Genomic DNA, 18,059 nt, shown 5'->3' with positions numbered 1-18,059 from the left:
ACTTTCGCCAACTTGAACAAGTACCGATGGAAGTTGAACCCTTCAAAGTGCATCTTTGGAGTTCCATCAGGTATACTAGTGGGCTACATTATTAGTGCTCAAGGCATCGAACCTAACCCTGACAAGGTCACCGCCATCACCAACACAAAATGGTCGACATGTGTCAAGGATATACAGAAGCTTACAGGCTGCATGGACTGCCTTAAGCCGCTTCATATCATGCCTCGACGAAAAAGGGCTACCTTTCTTCAAGCTCCTCAAGGCCTCCGAGTGCTTCTCCTAGGTCGGAGGAGGCAGACATAGCTTTTGAGCAACTCAAGTTGTTCTTAACAAAGCCCTCGATCATGACAGCGCCATGACCAGATGAAACTCTGTTGATCTACATTGCCGCCACTTCCCACGTCGTCAGCACAGCTATTATCATCAAACATGAGGAAGCCAGGCACACCTACAAGGTGCAACATCTAGTGTACTTCATAAGCGAGGTACTTAATGAGCCCAAAACTCGTTATCCTTAGGTACAAAAGTTGTTATATGCAATCCTAATTACATCGTGCAAGCTCCGACACTACTTCGACTACTACAAGATCGTTGTGGTCACTGAGTTCCCTCTGGAGGACATTCTCTGCAACAAGGAGGCCAATGATTACATCATCAAGTGGGCCATTGAGCTCGGTACTTACTCCATTGAATTTAGAAGCAGGCCTACCATCAAGTCATAGGTGCTCGCTGATTTCATCGCTGAGTGCACAGAGATCCAAGAGCCTATCACTGCCACTTGCCCCGAGCATTGGGTGATGTACTTCAACAGCACCCTTAACATCAACGATGCTAGAGCGGGCATTCTATTCATTATGCCAACCAAGGATAAGCTCCAATACGTTCTCTGGATACACTTTCTGGCCTCCAACAACGCCGCCGAATATGAAGCATGTCTCCACGGACTCCGTAGAGCCATCGAGCTCGGCGTCAAATGCCTCATGGTGTACAGGGATTCTGCGCTAGTCATTAACCAGCTTAACAAAGACTAGTCTTGCTCCAGTGAGAAGATGGACGCATATTGCGCCGAAATCAGGAAGCTTGAAGAAAAATTCTATGGCATCGAGTACCACCATGTGGTACGCGACCAAAATTAGCTCACCGATCACTTATCCAAGTTGGGCTCTTCTTGCATCGTGATCCCGCTAGGGGTCTTCGTTCAGGATCTCCTGGTGCCATCCATCAAAGAAGATAAGGAACTTCAGGAAGTTCCCCCCATTGAGCAACTGGTGCTTACAGTATCTTCGCCGGCCGTCGATTGGAGGGAGCAATTCATCAAGTACCTCACCAGCACCGAGGTACCCGTTGACAAGACTAAAACCGAATGCCTAATTCATCACAGCAAGCATTACGTGCTGGTGGACGACAACTTGATGAGGAAAAGTGCCAAGAAGGGATACTGCAGAAATGCATCACCCAAGAGGAGGGAGTAAAGCTACTTCTCGAAATTCACTCTGGTTCCTACAACAACCACGCGGCCTTGAGAACACTAGTTAGCAAGGCTTTCTAAGCTGGTTTTTATTGGCCCATAGCTATCACTGATGCAGAAGACCTCGTCCGACGTTGTGAAGGATGCCAATTCTTCGCTAAGCAAATACACGTGTCCGGCTGCAAGAGCTGCAAACCATCCCACCTACCTAGCCCTTTGCATGTTGGGGACTGGACAAGATTGGGCCTTTCAAACTAGCACCAGGTGGTTTCTGGTACGTATATGTCACCATCGACAAGTTCTCCAAGTAGATTGAATATAAACTGCTCGTCTCGGCTACTGCAAAGAAAGCAGTCGAGCTCTTCGAAGATATCATCCACAGATTTGGTCTCCCAAACAGCATCAACACCGACCTCAGAACTATATTTACTAGCCATCACTTTTGGGACTTCTACGAAGACCATTGCATCTCTGTCAAATATGTCTCCGTTGCCCATCCAAGAGCCAACGGCCAGGTCGAACGAGCGAATGGCATGATCCTTGATGCCCTCAAAAAGCGACTATATCAGAAAGAAGAAAAGCACCTGGGCAGATGGCTCAAGGAGCTTCCAGCTATAGTCTGAGGACTGCATACTCAAGCTAGTCACAGCACCGACGTGACTCCATACTTCTTGGTCTAAGGCTTAGAAGCCATACTACCAGCGAACATTGCCTTCCGAGCACCTAGGGTGGAAAACTATGATGAAGAGCAAGCCGTAGCTATTCGGTCAGAGGACATCGATAGGGCCGAGGAAGAATGCCTAATCACCTACATCCGCACAGCTAAATATCTGGAAGGCTTGTGAAGGTACTACAACCGAAACATCAAAGGTTGTTCATTTGCTAGTCGGCGATCTCGTTCTCTACAGAAAATAAAAAAAACTAAAGCGATGCACAAGCTCTCTTCCCCTTGGGAAGGGCCTTACGTCATCAAAGAGGTTACCTGACTAGGGTCTTATTGCCTAAGTGACTTAGAAGGAGTTGATGTTCCCAACTCAGTGGCACATCGAAACACCTTATACGTTTCTATCCTTGAAACGCTCCAGATATGTACTCTCCACTTTTATATTGAATAAAGTTTTGGTCTCCATAACTTGTCTCCATTTTGTCTCTATTGTGGTTTAACATCCACTCATGGTCGCCGAGCTCTATGCTACTTCATAACAAACTCCAATACGTAATCGCCATAACTGCGCCGACCATGTTCCTCCAAATCTCCAACGTTATCGCCGAAGCGTTTTCTCCAAAATCACCGAACACGATTTCTCCAAAACTGCCGAACATGTTTTTCTCCAAAATCGCTTGAACACATCTCCTCTAAATCACCAATGAATTTCACCATGTTTTTTCTCCAAATCAGCCGAACACTTTTCTCCAAACCTCCAAGATATTTCGCCTGATTGGTGAGCAACATACTTTCTTTTCTGTTCTCTTCAGAGAAGACCCAGTCTCTGATCTCTCCCTACACGTGCCACGGGCTCCGCGCTCTACAATATGGGTGGTCAGCTGTGGTTCCTTGGTCATGCCTATTTGTCCTACACGTCTATGGGCTTCGCGCTCGACGTTATGGACTATGGGTTAGCCAAGGCCGAGAGTTCAGCATAGAATACATTGCTCGGACGCCATTTATATTACCTATATCTCCAAGTTATCTTGATAACCTGCCGTGCAACACACATCCCGTTCTTTTCTCTATGGAGATGACCTAGTTTCTAATCTCTCCCTATACATGCTACGGGCTTCGTGCCCTGTGTTATGGGTGGTTGGCTGCGGTTCCTTGGTCACGCCTATTCCTCTTACGCATGCACTGGGCTCCAGCGCTCGACGCCATGGACTACGGGCTAGCCTAGGCCAAATGGGTCAATAACGAGCCAACTGCTCAGACTCTACTTACATTACGTGGTTAAAACTATGAAGATTTTTTTCGCCAAAATACAATCTAACCGCATACACATGCACCTTATAATATTTATCGTATACATAAGTGTTTTTACGCCTTCACACGTTCTAACTACACTGTCCAAAAATTATAGATGATATCTGCTAGGCAGATTATTGTGCCCCGCCATTGCCGTCCATTTCACCGAATAGGTCTATATCTCTTGCCAACTTCTTCGCTGCTTCCTCCACCTCATCCTCGAGCTGCTGGGTCTTCGCTTCGCTTAGTCCTTCGGTGAACCCACCTCCTATCACCTGAAGGTCAGTGGCTGGATAGTGGGACTGAACCACAGCAAGGGCATGGGTAGCGGCGGTAATAACGACGTCACGATTGAAGCCCTTGAAATCTCCCACGCCATCTTGCACCTTTCGATGATGATGTCCAGGTGCGGTGGCCTACCGTCGGGCTGAGGAGCCACTTCTGGTTCAACGCAGTCGAGCACTGGTCTGATTCTGGCAACCACTGTGTTAAACTTGTCCCTTTGGGTTCGGGCATCCTGCTCTAGCACATCGAATTGTGCCTTGACCCTCTGATGGTAGTATGCAAGCATTACATAGTTCCATCAAGCGAGGAAGTTACTTTAGCTGTAACCCCGACCAGGGAATACTCACCGTTCAGCTCCTCGGCTAGCTTGCTCGCTCACCCTGTCTCCTTCGCCTTCTCCTCTCGGAGTTGCTCGAGGGCTTGGCATAGCTGGCCGAGCTCTACATCTTGTTCTACAAGTACAACACTTAGCACCAAAAGTAAGCGTATCCAACTATGCAGAGCACTTTCGTCGATCACACGTACCTTTCTTCTACTCGGAGATTTTCTATTGCTGTTCCAAATGCTCGGAAGCATCCTTCAGTTGTGTGGAGGCAGTGGCCAGCTGCTCGGACTTGCTCCACAGTTGTTCTTTTGCAATCACCAGCTATTCAGATAGGACTCCCTTCTGGTGCTCCATGTCCCGCACATTGGATTCAGCGAGGTATCACTCACGTCGGGCCCTCTGAGTGTGTCTCTCCGAGAGGTTTATCGCCTCTTTGAGTTTTTGGTTCTCCTCGGCGAGGGGCTCCATCCTCTTTATTAACTGATGCCGCTGCTCGACAGTCCTATTTATTCCCTAAAATTCACAAGGATAATAATGGTATTCGATCTCCAATGTCAAAAATGAATGCTATGGATTCAGTACTAACCTTGATTTGTTTCATTACTCTAGTGAGGGAGGATTTCAGCCTCCTTATCTCCTTGCGGGTGTCCTCTTCCTCCACAACTACCACCTTGTCACCGCGCCTGTGGAGGATTCGAACGGATTAGGTTTGAGGTTCAGCACAAACGATCTCCTCCACCTCGTCCTCTTCTTCTGTAGCAGCGGGAGAAACCATCGGGGGGCTCTATGGCTAGACAATGGGTCTGACCACGCCCCATGACGCCTTCGGGTATGCCTTTAGCTCTGAGGGGGGCATCAGTTTGGTCAACCTAGACTCTAGTGCTTCACTGGCAATTCCAGCTTTAGCTCCCGAAGGCCCAGCAGCAACCACCATCACTTTAGGTGTTGTTGCCAACTTGTTCCCCGTCGATGCTGACCTCTCGCCATGTCCAAGTCCACCCGCAGCAGTGGTTGAGTCTTCCGCTGGCTGCCGAGCACCCGGGGACCCCGACATGGGAGCTAACAGCATTACCTCTGCTCCGGGATCAGCCCGAGGTTGCTTGGACGGGTCTAGATCCTCCGTCTGCCTTGCAATGCATCAGATCATCTGGTCAAGTGGCAAAAAAGCTAAGACAAGACAGCAGAGTGACTCCATGAGAATACTAACCGTTTGGTCTGCTGATGCAATTTTTTGAATCAGCGATGCCTGCCTGAGCCCCTAGGCGTGGCTACAGGGTCAACCCCCTTATCTTGGGGTAAAGGTCTCGCCTCTTCTACAGTCGGCCTTTGCTCCACCTGCTGCTCAGGGACTCCCATCGCCTGCCCAGCGGGAACCTCTGTCGCCTAATGCTCAGGGACTTCTTCGCTTCCCCTTGGTTGCTCCTCCATGTGTGTACTGCTTGGAGGTGCTTGGGTGCTCGAAGGAGGAGCAACTAGATCTTCATCATCATCAAACCACTCGAGCACCATGGTCCTTCGTGGTCGAGTGGTCTAGTCGCCACCAAGCGAGATGCCACCCCATTTGCGGGGAGCGGCAGTCATCGTTTTTCTCTTCTTATGGGCCAGCTCGTCTACCGCTGCCCTCTTTCCCCGAACTTTCTCTGTCACTAGGGGTGAAGTCTCCGTCCGGCCAGCGTCGGTGCCTCCGGATTCTGATGAGGTGCTAGCCGCATCTTCTTTAGACCGAGCTGATCATCGGGCATCTACTCCCCTCGGCTAATCAACCCTTGAGACACCGGAGAAGTACACCGCTCTTTTTCTACGAATGGACCTTTGCATAAGTAAATTAGTTCACAACTCGTCGATGTTTTAGGATTAAAAGTCTTGGGAATAAAAATTGAGATGATTACCTTCAAGGGCGGATATGAGCAATTGAAGGCCCTCGTTTGCTTTGGCCAGACAAACAAAATGTTGGGAGCGAATAGCTCTGCGGCCTGCCCCATGACATCCTTCTTCGTTAGTCGTTCCATCCTCTCCCGGGTCCCTGTCATCATCACCTCTGTAGTCAAAACCTAGGTGGGCCCTCTCCTTGCAGGGCTGGACGCGGCGCACTATGAAGCTTGCTACCACCAGTTCGCCTCTAATTTCCACTGCCTCTAATCAGGTCGAGGAGCTCCATCACTTGTTCCATTTCAGCACTGTTTGGTTTCTCCGACCAACTCCTCTGGTTCTCTGAGATATGGTGGACATCGCAGCAGGATTATAGGGTGGCTCTATTTTATGTAGAACCATTTGGAATTCCACCCTTTTAGAGAAGTGTTCAGCGGTACATTGATATACTCATTGGCCATTCCATCTAGGAGCTGCAAGTAGACGCCAGCCGACCACCTTGGAGCCACCGCCGCCTTTCTTCTTCAACCTAGAATAGGTGTCTGAAGAGGTTGAAATGTGGCAGAACCCCCAGAAATGACTCACAGAAATGGATAAAGATTGTGATGTCAATATGGTATTTGGGTAGAGATTGCATAAACTGACCACCCAAAGCTCCATCAAATCCCTAAGGAATGGGTGAACAGGAAATCCCAACCCACGCTAGAAATAATCTTCAAAGACTACAACTTCATCGGTATTAGGCATTAGGAAGGGCTCACCAAGGGCTGGCCGCCATTCCGACGGTTATGCGGTCAGGGAGAACGCTGGCTTCCACCAATCTAGTTCAACTCCGCTTCTCCCATACGCGACGGCACCCACTCTTCGTCACAGCCGTGCTTCAGTTCCCACTTTCTTTGGGCTCGTCTTCTTCGATTTGGTGTTTCCCTTCTTCGGCGCCATCCCTCAGAATCGATTAGGGTTTGGCGGCAGGAGGTTACTGTGGATGCGAATCTAGAAATGCGAGAGCTTTGGAGGAAGACAAAGTGGCAAAGGTGGGAGCGCGGGGGTGTGGCATTGTTGTTATAAAAGCATTTTCCCCACCTCTTCGTAGTCGAGGGTTTTTGGGAAACTGTTCCTGCGATTTGCGTCTCTCCGAATCCTCCACTATAGCAAGGTGGGCTGTAACGTGGGCTTTTGTGCAATCGCAGCCCACGTTGCCCATTTATCGACGCCGTTAGTTGCTACTCGCCGAATAATCATCGACTTCTCCACCATTTATTGAGGCTCGATAACCGACACTGTACAACCATTACTCCAGTTTCTTCTCCACGGTTTGATTTCTCTGATATCTTCGCTGGCAGCTCGGGGACTGGCTGCCTGCTCGGCTAGTTTTTGACTGATTTTCTGTTTCTGACCCTGGCACCACGTGACTGCATCACCAACTGTCAGGCTCAGGGACTAAGTGGGCACACTTCACCTTGCGGTGAATGTGCTTTGTCTCTTTGTGGGTCACGCCTGAGGACTGGTTGCCTGCTCGGCTGGTCTTTGATTGTTTTTCTATTTCTAACCCTAGCACCACGTGACTGCGTCACCTACTGTCAGGCTCGGGGACTAAGTGGGCACACTTCACCTTGCGGTGAATGTGCTTTGTCTCTTTTTGGGTCACGCCCGAGGACTGGCTGCCTGTTCGGCTAGTTTTCTATGTTTCTTCTGCTTTCTGACCCTGACACCATATGACTGCATCATCTACTGTTAGGCTCGAGGACTAAGTGGGCATACTTCACCTCGCGGTAAATGTGTGGGATTTTTTCTCGAATACTACATGACTATAGAAGAAGATTGACTCCTACTACCGTGGTCGGACTCTAAGTGGGCACACTTGGTCCACTGCGAAGGAATTTTCGATTCAGAACTTGAGCTCCTTACACACCCTTATGGCAAGCCGTACTTGGGTCACACTGCTCGGCGACAGGTCACGCTGCTCGATGATGGTTCACACTGTTCGGTGACGGTTCACACTGCTCGGCGAAGGTTCACACTGCTCGGCGACGATTCACGCTGCTCGGCAACTCATCACAGTGGTTGGACCGTGAGTTTGACTGCTCGGCTTTATTCGCACTTGCTCGGATGAGCTCAAGACAGCGTTGCACAACGGGTACAAGGCGCTCGGGGACTAGCTGTGGGGGGTACGACCCCGGATACCCATGATAGACCACATGGGCTACGCCCCCAGGGGTGGCCCAGCCCACAAGATGAAGCCTTGCGGAGCACGACTCTGCTCGGCGCCTTCCGCAAGACACCAGGAAGATATTCTGAAGATACTATAAGATCTGTTAGGATATGTATGATCCCAAGATTCCTGTAATCAATTATTACTTTCCGGTTATCTCTCAGATCTAACCGATTTGTAACCCTACTCTCCGGACTATATAAGGCAGGCAGGGACCCCCTCTAAATTCACTGCAATATCATATGATAGCTAATACAAACCAACAAACCAGCATGAGTAAGGTATTACGTCATACTGACGGCTTGAACCTATCTAACTCGTGTGTCTCTGTTGCCTTCTTGTTCTTGATATCACGCTCCTCTGCTGATCAATATATCTTCGTGGGATACCCCTCGGAGGACTGCCGACTGATATTCTGTTGACAACAGAGCATAATGATTAATGCAGTGATAAGTCTAGGGTCTCAATGGCAACAATGTCCAACATGTTGTAATAACATGGACCTTTTTTTGACAAAAATACTACCTTTGTTAAAAAAAGATGTAATTCTAGATTTGGATCAAGTTAAATTTCTTTATTTTTAGCCAACTTTATATAAAATAGTATAAATATAAATATTTATAACTCCATATATTATAAAAATATATTTCATGATTAATTTAATACTACTTAATTAGTATTATAAATATTACTATTTTTATAGATTTAACCAAATTTAAAAATATTTGATTTCTTAGAAAATGAGAATTTTTTTACGAGAGGACAGCAAAAAACGATAATGATACATACCAAATGTCCAGACGGATTGACGCCTCCGTTTGCTCATTTCCACACCCATTCGTTCCTCCCGCGCCACTTCTCCCACCGCGACATCTCCATACCCGCCGCACCGACGCCGCAACGCTCCTCTATCGAGCCGCGCCCCCGCCCCCACCCCATGCGCGTCGCACGAGTCGCGCGCCCCGCTGCCTCCCTTTCCCACCTCTTGCTCCGTGCGCAGCGACGTCCTCATGCGTGAGCATGAGCTCTGATCCTCGCGACCAGCCCCGGCGACCCTTTCCTCTTCTTCGGCCGGCCACCCTCGGACTCAACTTCGGTGCGGGACGAGTGCGACCCCAACGGCGGCCCCAACGTGGGCGCAGATCCAGCACGGGCGCGCGCCCTTGTTTTGGCGTCGAGAGTCCCCGATGCCCGCAGATCCGACGGCCATGGCGCTCCCCACGCTAAGCTCTCTCTCTCTCCCCCCTGTGTTGCTATTGTATATTTCAATTGTTTCAGACGTTTCAGAGGTATGTTGTAGTTGAATTATATAGATGTTACAAAAGTAGATCAGGGATATTGCACATATTGCATATGTTGCAGTTGTTTTCGGGGCATGTTACAATAGTATGTTTCGAGTGTGTTCGGATATTTTAGAGGTATGTTTCATTTGTGTTTTCTGGACCCATGTTGCAATTGTGTTTATCTAGATGTTGCATACGTTTCACATATATGTTGCATGTATTTTATTCGGATGTCGCATATGGGTTGCAATGGTTTTTCAAGTTCGTTTCAGGTGTGTTTTTCAAGTGTTCTATGAGCATGTTTCAAGTGTTTCAACTGTCTTTATACGTATGTTACAACTATTGTATTTGGATGTTTTAAAAATAGATCTAGTATTTATATCTCTTCTCTTCCCACCTTCTTTTGCATCGTCTCGCCTGGAGCTGACATGGCATCCATACGAACGAGGGATGAACGATGGGCGTAGGATGAGGGAACTAGGTGCATCGGGCGCAAGCGAGGGAGCTCCATATGGACGGATGCTGCCTCTAGAGCGGAATGGACGCTGAGCAGAGGGGGCTGCGTACATCACGGTTTAGGAGCAAGGGTGTAGGCACGTGGTGACATGGACGCGGCGGGCGGGCGCTCTTCTGTTGCGCTAGTGCAGTCTACGTTACGTGAGGTTAGGGATGAAATCGGTACGGATATTTTTCGACCGTATTCGAAACCGAATCCGTTTAGAGGGGTTGAGATGTGTCCGTATCCGAGTCCGGATATCTAACATCCGATACCGTATCCATATCCGAATACTTAAATCGCATATTTATGATGTCGATATCCAATCATATCTTATTCGACATAGTTAATACAATTCGTATTCGAATTCGAATCTGGACAGAAATATGAAAACAAATATAATATCGGTGGGTATTATCTGTTTTCATCCTACGTGAGGTGCGCGGAGACGCCGCTAGGCTTACCGATAAAAAAAAAAATCGTGTCCTCGCATGAGGCTTGACGCCACGAGTCCACGACGGACCCGTGCAGCCGGAGTTGCAGCCGCAAAGACCAAAAGGCTAGGAGCCTGGCCAAAAGCGCGAGCCCGTTGTCCCAGGACCCAGCCATTGCCACGGCACGCGGACCGTGCGCGCCGCGCACCGAAGACGTCACTGAAGCTCTCGAGCCGCGGGGCGGAATCGATCGGGACTCGGGCGAGGAAGACGAAGGCCGAAGGCCGAAGGCCGAAGGCCGAAGGAGCAGCGACGGGAATCCCTGACCTGCTCGCTCGCTCGCTACAGCATCAGCAACGCTCTCACCTTGTCTGGCCTCGCAGTGCCAAACTGCCAACCGAAGAGAGGCGTGTGTGCTGGTGGTGGCAATGGCGGCGAGGAGGGCGGCGCTGCTCGTCGCTGTCCTCCTCCTGCACCAAGCGGTGTCTTCGCTTGCTGGGTACGGCCCTGGATCCGTCACAACTGGTTTCCAAAATCCGACTCTTTATCGGGGGTTCTTCTTTTCGTGTTCTTGGAATTCGCTCTGTAGTCTGCACGCGCGTTCGTTAGTAGCCTACTAGCCTCAGATCAATCTGTTGGCGAAAATCGCATCTTGCTCAAGGGTTTCAGGTCGATGACGAAGTTCATGATTTACTGCTCAAAATCTCTTTTTTACGGTTTAGCTAGTTAGTATTTTTCCAGTTCCTGGAGTCCTGATTGCTCAAATTCTGAATAAATTTCCTCTCCTCCGTAACGATGTTTCAGTGTTTCACAGTATTACCTATAAGCATTGATGAGTTTTGTACTGATCATTCTGATGATCCATTTTTGTATGCAACCAATGGAGTAGAAAGAGCTACTATGAAATACTGCAAGTGTCAAATGGTGCATCAGAGGAACAAATCAAGAGGGCCTACCGCAAGCTTGCGCTGAAATACCACCCTGACAAGAACCCCAACAATGAGGAATCCGGCAGGCGGTTTACCGAGATCAACAATGGTATGTAGTATGTACTAGTACTTCAGAGAATATTTTTGAGTGATCATACTACCAGAGAATGGAACATTCCTGACGGTTCCAATATTTCCTGACCGTAGTGACTAGTGAGGTTTCATCTTGCAGCCTACGAGGTCTTGACGGATCAGGAGAAGAGGAAAGCCTATGACTGGTACGGTGAGGAGGGTTTGGAGCAATTCCAAGGCAGGCACAATGATGGTGATGGTGGTCATGCTATGAACATCGAACACGTGTTTAGCGAGTAAGTAGAAAATTGCATGTTATATTAAATGTTTTTTTTACATCAGCTTATTTTGACAACTAAATATAGAGAGTGAACTGTACGTGAACACAAACTCTCTCTACGAAGCATACATTATTGTCACAACATAGAACTAAAAACATGATGCAAACCATATTTCATAATTTATTAACACACTCTTTTTTTTCAACTCAAACTAGGTTCCCTTACTTCAATGAGACCTAACCTCTTTCCAAAAGGAATGAGAATTTTGGTCTTATCTTAACTAAGACATTATTAGCCTTGTATGTTATGGCAAGGTAAAAGCGCATGTGGTTGGCCTGCAAAAATTACGTAAATCTCAATTGTTTTGGTTGGGTCCATAGATTTTTGAAAACTGAGGATTTATTAGAACGTCAAGCTTGATGCTCCTGACCAACTTATGTTGTATATATGTGAACTTTAGGATTTAGTATATTGAGATGTACCATTTTAGTACGTAGAACCATGTGACATCTTCAATTCATTCTTTAGCTGATGGATGCCATTGATTCAAATGTGCTGCGCTGTGCTGTAGATGAAGTTAGTCAGTATGGAATATGAAAAAATTATCACGATTTTATTTGAAAGATCTTAAAAAGATGCCTGTCAAGTCTATGCTGCTTGCTGCAAGTTCTAGGCTGTCAGAATTTGGTGCTGCAAAGTACAGAATGCAGCTGTCTGGTTGTACTTGTCCTTTCTAGGTGTTGTGCTAACAATAACAATGAACAAAGTTGCAGATGTACAATTGTGCATTCCTGTTATAGACGCAAGTGTAATTATTCATTACAAAGAATTCATTCATTGTGAATGGTTCACTGATTATCATGCCATTGGGCAGATATACCTTGCTATGGCTAACTTTTTTTGTTTCATCTTTACTTGAATGCAACTCAATGTTGAAAGAAATTGTTTCACTGTGTTTCTACTGGACCCAAATCTTTTAGATATCTCCCATCAGTAACGATCTTCTTGTTTTGTTTCTAAAAAACAGTTTTTTTGGTGGTGGAGGTATGGAAGAGGAGGAAGAACGAACTTTAAAGGGTGATGATGTCATTGTTGAATTGGATGCTTCGCTAGAGGACTTGTATATGGGTGGTTCCTTAAAGGTAACAACGGCTTGCAACATTAAAGTGTCGTGATAACATTTTTTAATGCGTTCTTCAAGTAGCTTGAGATTTTAGTTGAAATGGTTTGCGCTTATGGCCTCTTATAATTATTTGCTTTGACTGGTATTTGATTGGTGCACGATAGATTTGGAGGGAGAAAAATGTTATAAAACCAGCTCCTGGCAACAGGCGATGCAAATGTAGGAATGAAATTCGTCAACGAGAAATTGCTCCTGGAGTTTTTTATCAAATCAGAGATCAGGTAATTTCTAATGTGGTAATAGTTCTATATTAATATAATGGAACATGTGTCGATGTGTTTCTTGTTTCATCTTGTCATGTTTTTCATGATGAAGAACATTATCTTCAATTTTTCATTTTGAAGGATGGTCATATATGATCCAGTTACTATAGCTGGCTTGCTATACTCTGCAGTAACATGAGGATACATTTTTGTTTTCCAGGTTTGTGATACGTGCCCAAATGTGAAGTACATAAGAGAAGGGGATTTCATTAGTGTTGATATTGAAAAGGGGATGCAAGATGGACAGGTAGAAAGCAACTGTGTTATTTGTTTCTTCCAGTGATCTATCTGTAATGGTTGACGTCCTGCAAACTTTTGTAACAACATATCTGAACAGTGAACACCCTGGTTTCCGCTTCTTTACACTGGCAACATTCTTTTCCTTCTTTTCTTGCGATAAACAACAGAATGTTATGCATAGGGCCCCTTTTCTGAGACCCAGACTAACTAGCAGTGTACAGCCAAGAAACTGATTTTGGTGAACCACCGGCGGTGACTGAACTATAGTAACTTCAGAATTTTAAGAACATTGGAACTACAGAGCTCTGCTGGAACTTCAGTATGAGCTAGAATTTTGAATATAATATGCCATGGACATCATCACAAGAATTGCTTAAGCTCATTCTCTAGGGCATGCTGAATTATGGATGCCGGCACTTTTTGTTGATTTCTTTTTTTTTCCCCTTGAATTGGTAGGAGAGCTCCATGTCTTTAGATTAAGAAGAAAGAATTTGCTTGATTTCTCATTATGGATAAAGACCGTACCCAGTATAGAGAGCTCCCGCTCTGTGCGGGGTCCTGGGAAAGGGTGTCAGTGGCAAGCCTTACCCTCGTCTGTGCAATGTGAGGAGACCGCGACTCGATTTCTCATTATGGATGTCTCTAATAAATTATCTCTTCTGCTTTCAGGAAATTTTATTTTACGAGGATGGTGAACCTAAGATTGATGGAGAGCCTGGTGATTTGAAGGTTGCTATCTTTTTATACATACTACGGTAAGGAATGATCAGCTTGGCATCATTTCTTTCTGACAAATTCACTTGTTGAGCAGTTTAAAATTCGGACAGCATGGCATGAGCGCTTCAGAAGAGAAGGCAACGACCTACATACAACAGTGGAAATCTCAGTGGTACTGTTCACTCAATCTTGTTTCCTCGTTAACAGTGCTACCTAGGCAGAAATTACTAATTATACAGATCTACCCCTAAGGGTCTTTTTGATCGAAGAAGGTCTGATTGTACCGAGAGAACCAAATCAGTTTTTTGTGCTTGTTCTTAGATGAAGATTGTGCTAGATTTTAAGCCAATGCATTAATTCAGCTACAATGTCAGATAGGGTTCTTGAGTACATTCTGAAGTAGGAAATTCAGCTAAAGAATAGTGTCCATTTTTTTATTGCGGATTCTTTAGTGTTGCTGAAGGCTTACTGAACCACGAGCCTCAGTCATTCCACCAGACCAGAGTTAGGCATCCGTTAGTTTAGGCAGCCTAGAGCAACTTCGCCAATTATCACTGTCTCTTCCATTTCTCATGCTTTTACTCTTACATTAGATCTGTTATCAACCACTGAGCTTTCATCTCTCTTGCAGTCAGAAGCTCTTGTTGGATTTGAGAAGAACGTAAAGCACCTTGACAACCATGCCGTGGAAATCGGGACCATGGTAACTTGGCAGTGATTTTGAGTTTTGTACCCTGCAAGAAATTATCGTGTGAAAATGAAATGAAAATGTGCAATACATAAACTTTGCCCATTGACACAAAATTTCAGGTGATCACGAAACCAAAATAAGTCAGGAAATTTGAAGGAGAGGGCATGCCAGTGTACCATAGCAACGAGAAGGGAGACCTGTACGTCCTTTTCGAGGTAGTCTTCCCTAAAGACCTAAATGATGATCAAAAGGCAAAGCTGATGATCATTTTTACTTGACCACCATCAAGTTCAGTTGCCGAGAGCATAGGTAAACATGCCAATACCAGCATGAATGTGTTTTATTTTGAAAGTGTTGTTGCTCACAGGTAGACAAACGTAGAAAGTGGATGCATGTGTATATCTGTAAATTGTCTGGCAATTTTACTTTCAACTTCCGCCAGCAATGTACATGAGTTGTCTGTTTCAACACAACCAAAAAGTCTGCATTTTTTTACATTAAGATGTGTTGAACCAGCAACCTTTCATCATCACTGAGTAGGGCATACAACCATAGCAGTAACTGTAAGGAAAGTAACTAAAATTTGTACCAGAAAAGTTACAAGTCGATGCCAACAATTGTCCGACACATGCAGTGCATTGTACAACTAGTTACTGTAACATGCAGATTGTACAACTAGGAAGACATCATATGTTAGTCGTAGCCAGCGTCTCTTCATCCACGTCAAAAGCTTTCCTTGCTTGCTTGAGCTCTTCATTCATGGACAGTAGCACAGTAGCACGGTGCAGTTTTCGTAAATCCTAAAAAAAAGACTAAAATGTGAGCTGCACTGCAAATAAGCAAGGTAATCAAATGTGGGGCCAGACTGTGTACCTTGCGTATAAGATAAAGAAAATCCTCTGTCAGGAGCTTCCCCCTCTTTGAGGCAACATTCTGCGCCTTGTGCACCTGAGAAAGGGGCATTATGAATCCACTGAATGATGAAGGTGCAAATAACAGTATAAACTATATGCCAGATGTGTCTGTGATTTATCCATCTAATGACTTCAGGAACACTTGCACAGTGGTCATCTACTGCATAATAGTTATTTCCAACACATAATTTGAAGCACATGAATTTGCTCAATAGTCAAAAGTAAGTGGGGGTGTATGGACGGTAAATGGGGGAACGACTCAGGTGTTAACTAAACTGCCTATAATTTCCATACGCCCAAATCATGCATGAATAAACATAATGCATATTGCAAAAGAATCAAATAGACAAATCCAAGTAATCAAATGGACAAATCAGGGCCCCATTTGAAACAAATAAACTTTTAATAGAAGTTGGCGAAACAAGGTTCCGAAACATTCAACAAAGCCCTGATTCAACTGCTTGATGTGAACAAATTGATGTGTAGTGTAAATTCCAATCTTAAGCACAATGCAGAAGCAACAGCAACTACCAAAGTTTAATGTTGAAAGATATAATTTGTGAGATAAACGTGCACAGTGGGCACAACATAGATTAGTGGAAACTTGATACCCAGCGACACACTGAGAATCTACAAAGTTAATTTACATTAGGAAACTAGCATAAGCTTTAGATATTGTACAAAATGGGCACACTGCATATGAACACCACAAAAAAAATCTCAAAGCATAGCCCATAATGACATCACGAAGTTATCAATTGAGGCAAACACAGTGGTTCAAAACTTACTTGTCTTTCAAGAACACCAGAACACGGAGTTCAAGAAGGTAATAATTATTGAATGTTGAAACAGGAATAACATTTAACATTCAGAATCATTAAAAACAGGGTCAATCCCTTTTTTTATTTCCATTCACATAGCTTTACAATCAGTACAAGCAGCACCTGAGCAGACATAGCACAGAAGATAGAATCATAGAAACGCAAAATAAGTTTACCAGGTCAGTGACATATTCGACAACAATGTCCTCCACAAGTGCAACGGTTTCTGGAAGTGGCTGCAAAATCAAGAACACAACATATGAGCGAAGAAGAATCCAATTTCTGTTTGTAAGGGAAAACCATGTGCCTCTTTCTTTACATGTATGTTATTAAAGAATCATACGTAAGCATTGCACATTGAAGGTTCAATGCATATTATCATCACTACCGCATAATGCCTTTGACCATCACTTGCAATGTAAATTACTGCTCTGAACTACATAGATTGGCTTATTGCTCGCAGCATATATCTTTAAAATAATAAATTAAGGAACTAAACAGGAAATTGTTCAGTAAACTCACATTTGGATCATCCCCAAAGCCATACATCATGTGCTGCACTGCAAGAACGTCAACAAAAATTATACAACACATAAAATTGAGGATAAGCAGCAACTGAATTGAATGCCTAAATGACAGAACACCAAGCAGGGAGTAAGCGTCCCGTACGGTCTTTCTGGAAGACGCCGCGCTTGCGCTTGAGGGTGGTGGCGGACGCGTCGGCGCCGCCGCCACCACCGCCACCGCCGGCAGAGTGGTGGTGGGAAGAGGAGCCCTGGCCCGAAGCCGCGGCCTGGGCCGCCGCCGACTTGCCCTTGGACGGCGTCCCTGACGACGCCGGCGTCGCGGACGTGGTGGCCGCTAGGGTTCGGCGCCGACGACTTGCCCTTAGACGGCGCCGACGACGGTGCGGCCGTCGCGGGGTGGTGGCCGCTAGGGTTCTGCATCTCTGCGGTGTCTGGGGTGCGTCGGAGGTCGAGGAGAGCAGCGGAGGGCAGAGAGGACGGCTGCCTTCGCTTCTCGGCCGGGGTAGCCGGGAGGATGCCGATTTCCGCGAACAAGAGGGGAATAGCACGAAGCGCGTCAGTCGGCTCGCAAATTGCAGCACTGGGGCCCTCAGTTGAGGAGGGTGAGAGCGAGGGCCAGGGCCAGGGCTGGCGGTGGCGTTACCGGCGAGGCGGCTGGCGAGCGTGCCTGCTTTGAGAGAAGCAAAGGGGCAAAGGCAGGCGACGAGCGAAAGGCTTGCCTACTTAAGTCATGTTTAGATCACCTTAGATTATTGTAAAATCTAAATGGTTTAACAGTGTCTATGGTATCTTTTTTTTCTTCAAATCTAGTAATAGAAGAAGAATTGGAGTATATGATATTTGTTTCAGTAGAATTGAAAAGTGAAATTGGATTTTCAGGGAAGAGTTTAATTTGAAAAAATTCTTTCTATTGCAGATTATTTATTTTTTAATAGGATGGATTTCATCCTTTTTTGGAGCAAACGGTCAAATATTCCCCTATTCCTATTAATTTAACTCATTGTATATTTCATATGGAATAAGAGGAGAAGAAAAGCATTCCACGACCCCGATAGCCCCCTCAAAATGGGATCGAGAAAACTTACCCCCTTT

General features: G+C 45.9%; 1 protein-coding gene and 1 pseudogene across 1 annotated transcript; one reads left to right on the top strand and one right to left on the bottom strand.

The window, feature by feature from the left end:
• Window positions 1-10,610: 10,610 nt before the first annotated feature.
• On the top strand, window positions 10,611-14,978 carry LOC136458233 (dnaJ protein ERDJ3B-like). The gene is made up of 10 exons (XM_066458213.1): window positions 10,611-10,828; window positions 11,219-11,367; window positions 11,491-11,626; window positions 12,639-12,753; window positions 12,899-13,015; window positions 13,218-13,304; window positions 13,967-14,026; window positions 14,109-14,186; window positions 14,646-14,717; window positions 14,825-14,978. The coding sequence occupies exons 1-10, from the start codon at window positions 10,758-10,760 to the stop codon at window positions 14,843-14,845; spliced, it is 906 nt and encodes a 301-aa protein (XP_066314310.1). The 5' UTR covers window positions 10,611-10,757; the 3' UTR covers window positions 14,846-14,978.
• Window positions 14,979-15,160: 182 nt separating this feature from the next.
• LOC136458234 (transcription initiation factor TFIID subunit 13-like) lies at window positions 15,161-17,538 on the bottom strand (annotated as a pseudogene).
• Window positions 17,539-18,059: the final 521 nt, after the last annotated feature.

Source organism: Miscanthus floridulus, chromosome 6 (assembly GCF_019320115.1).
Source record: "Miscanthus floridulus cultivar M001 chromosome 6, ASM1932011v1, whole genome shotgun sequence".
Lineage (NCBI taxonomy): Eukaryota > Viridiplantae > Streptophyta > Magnoliopsida > Poales > Poaceae > Miscanthus > Miscanthus floridulus.
This window is presented reverse-complemented; position numbering and strand designations above follow the sequence as displayed.

What these genes read in the sequence shown, in the direction of transcription:
- LOC136458233 (XM_066458213.1), top strand. Translation starts at nt 10,758, where the DNA reads ATGGCGGCGAGGAGGGCGGCGCTGCTCGTCGCTGTCCTCCTCCTGCAC. An exon ending in ATATGGGTGGTTCCTTAAAG is followed by an intron (nt 12,754 to 12,898) that starts GTAACAACGGCT and finishes GGTGCACGATAG; the next exon opens with ATTTGGAGGGAGAAAAATGT. An exon ending in TTTATCAAATCAGAGATCAG is followed by an intron (nt 13,016 to 13,217) that starts GTAATTTCTAAT and finishes TTTGTTTTCCAG; the next exon opens with GTTTGTGATACGTGCCCAAA.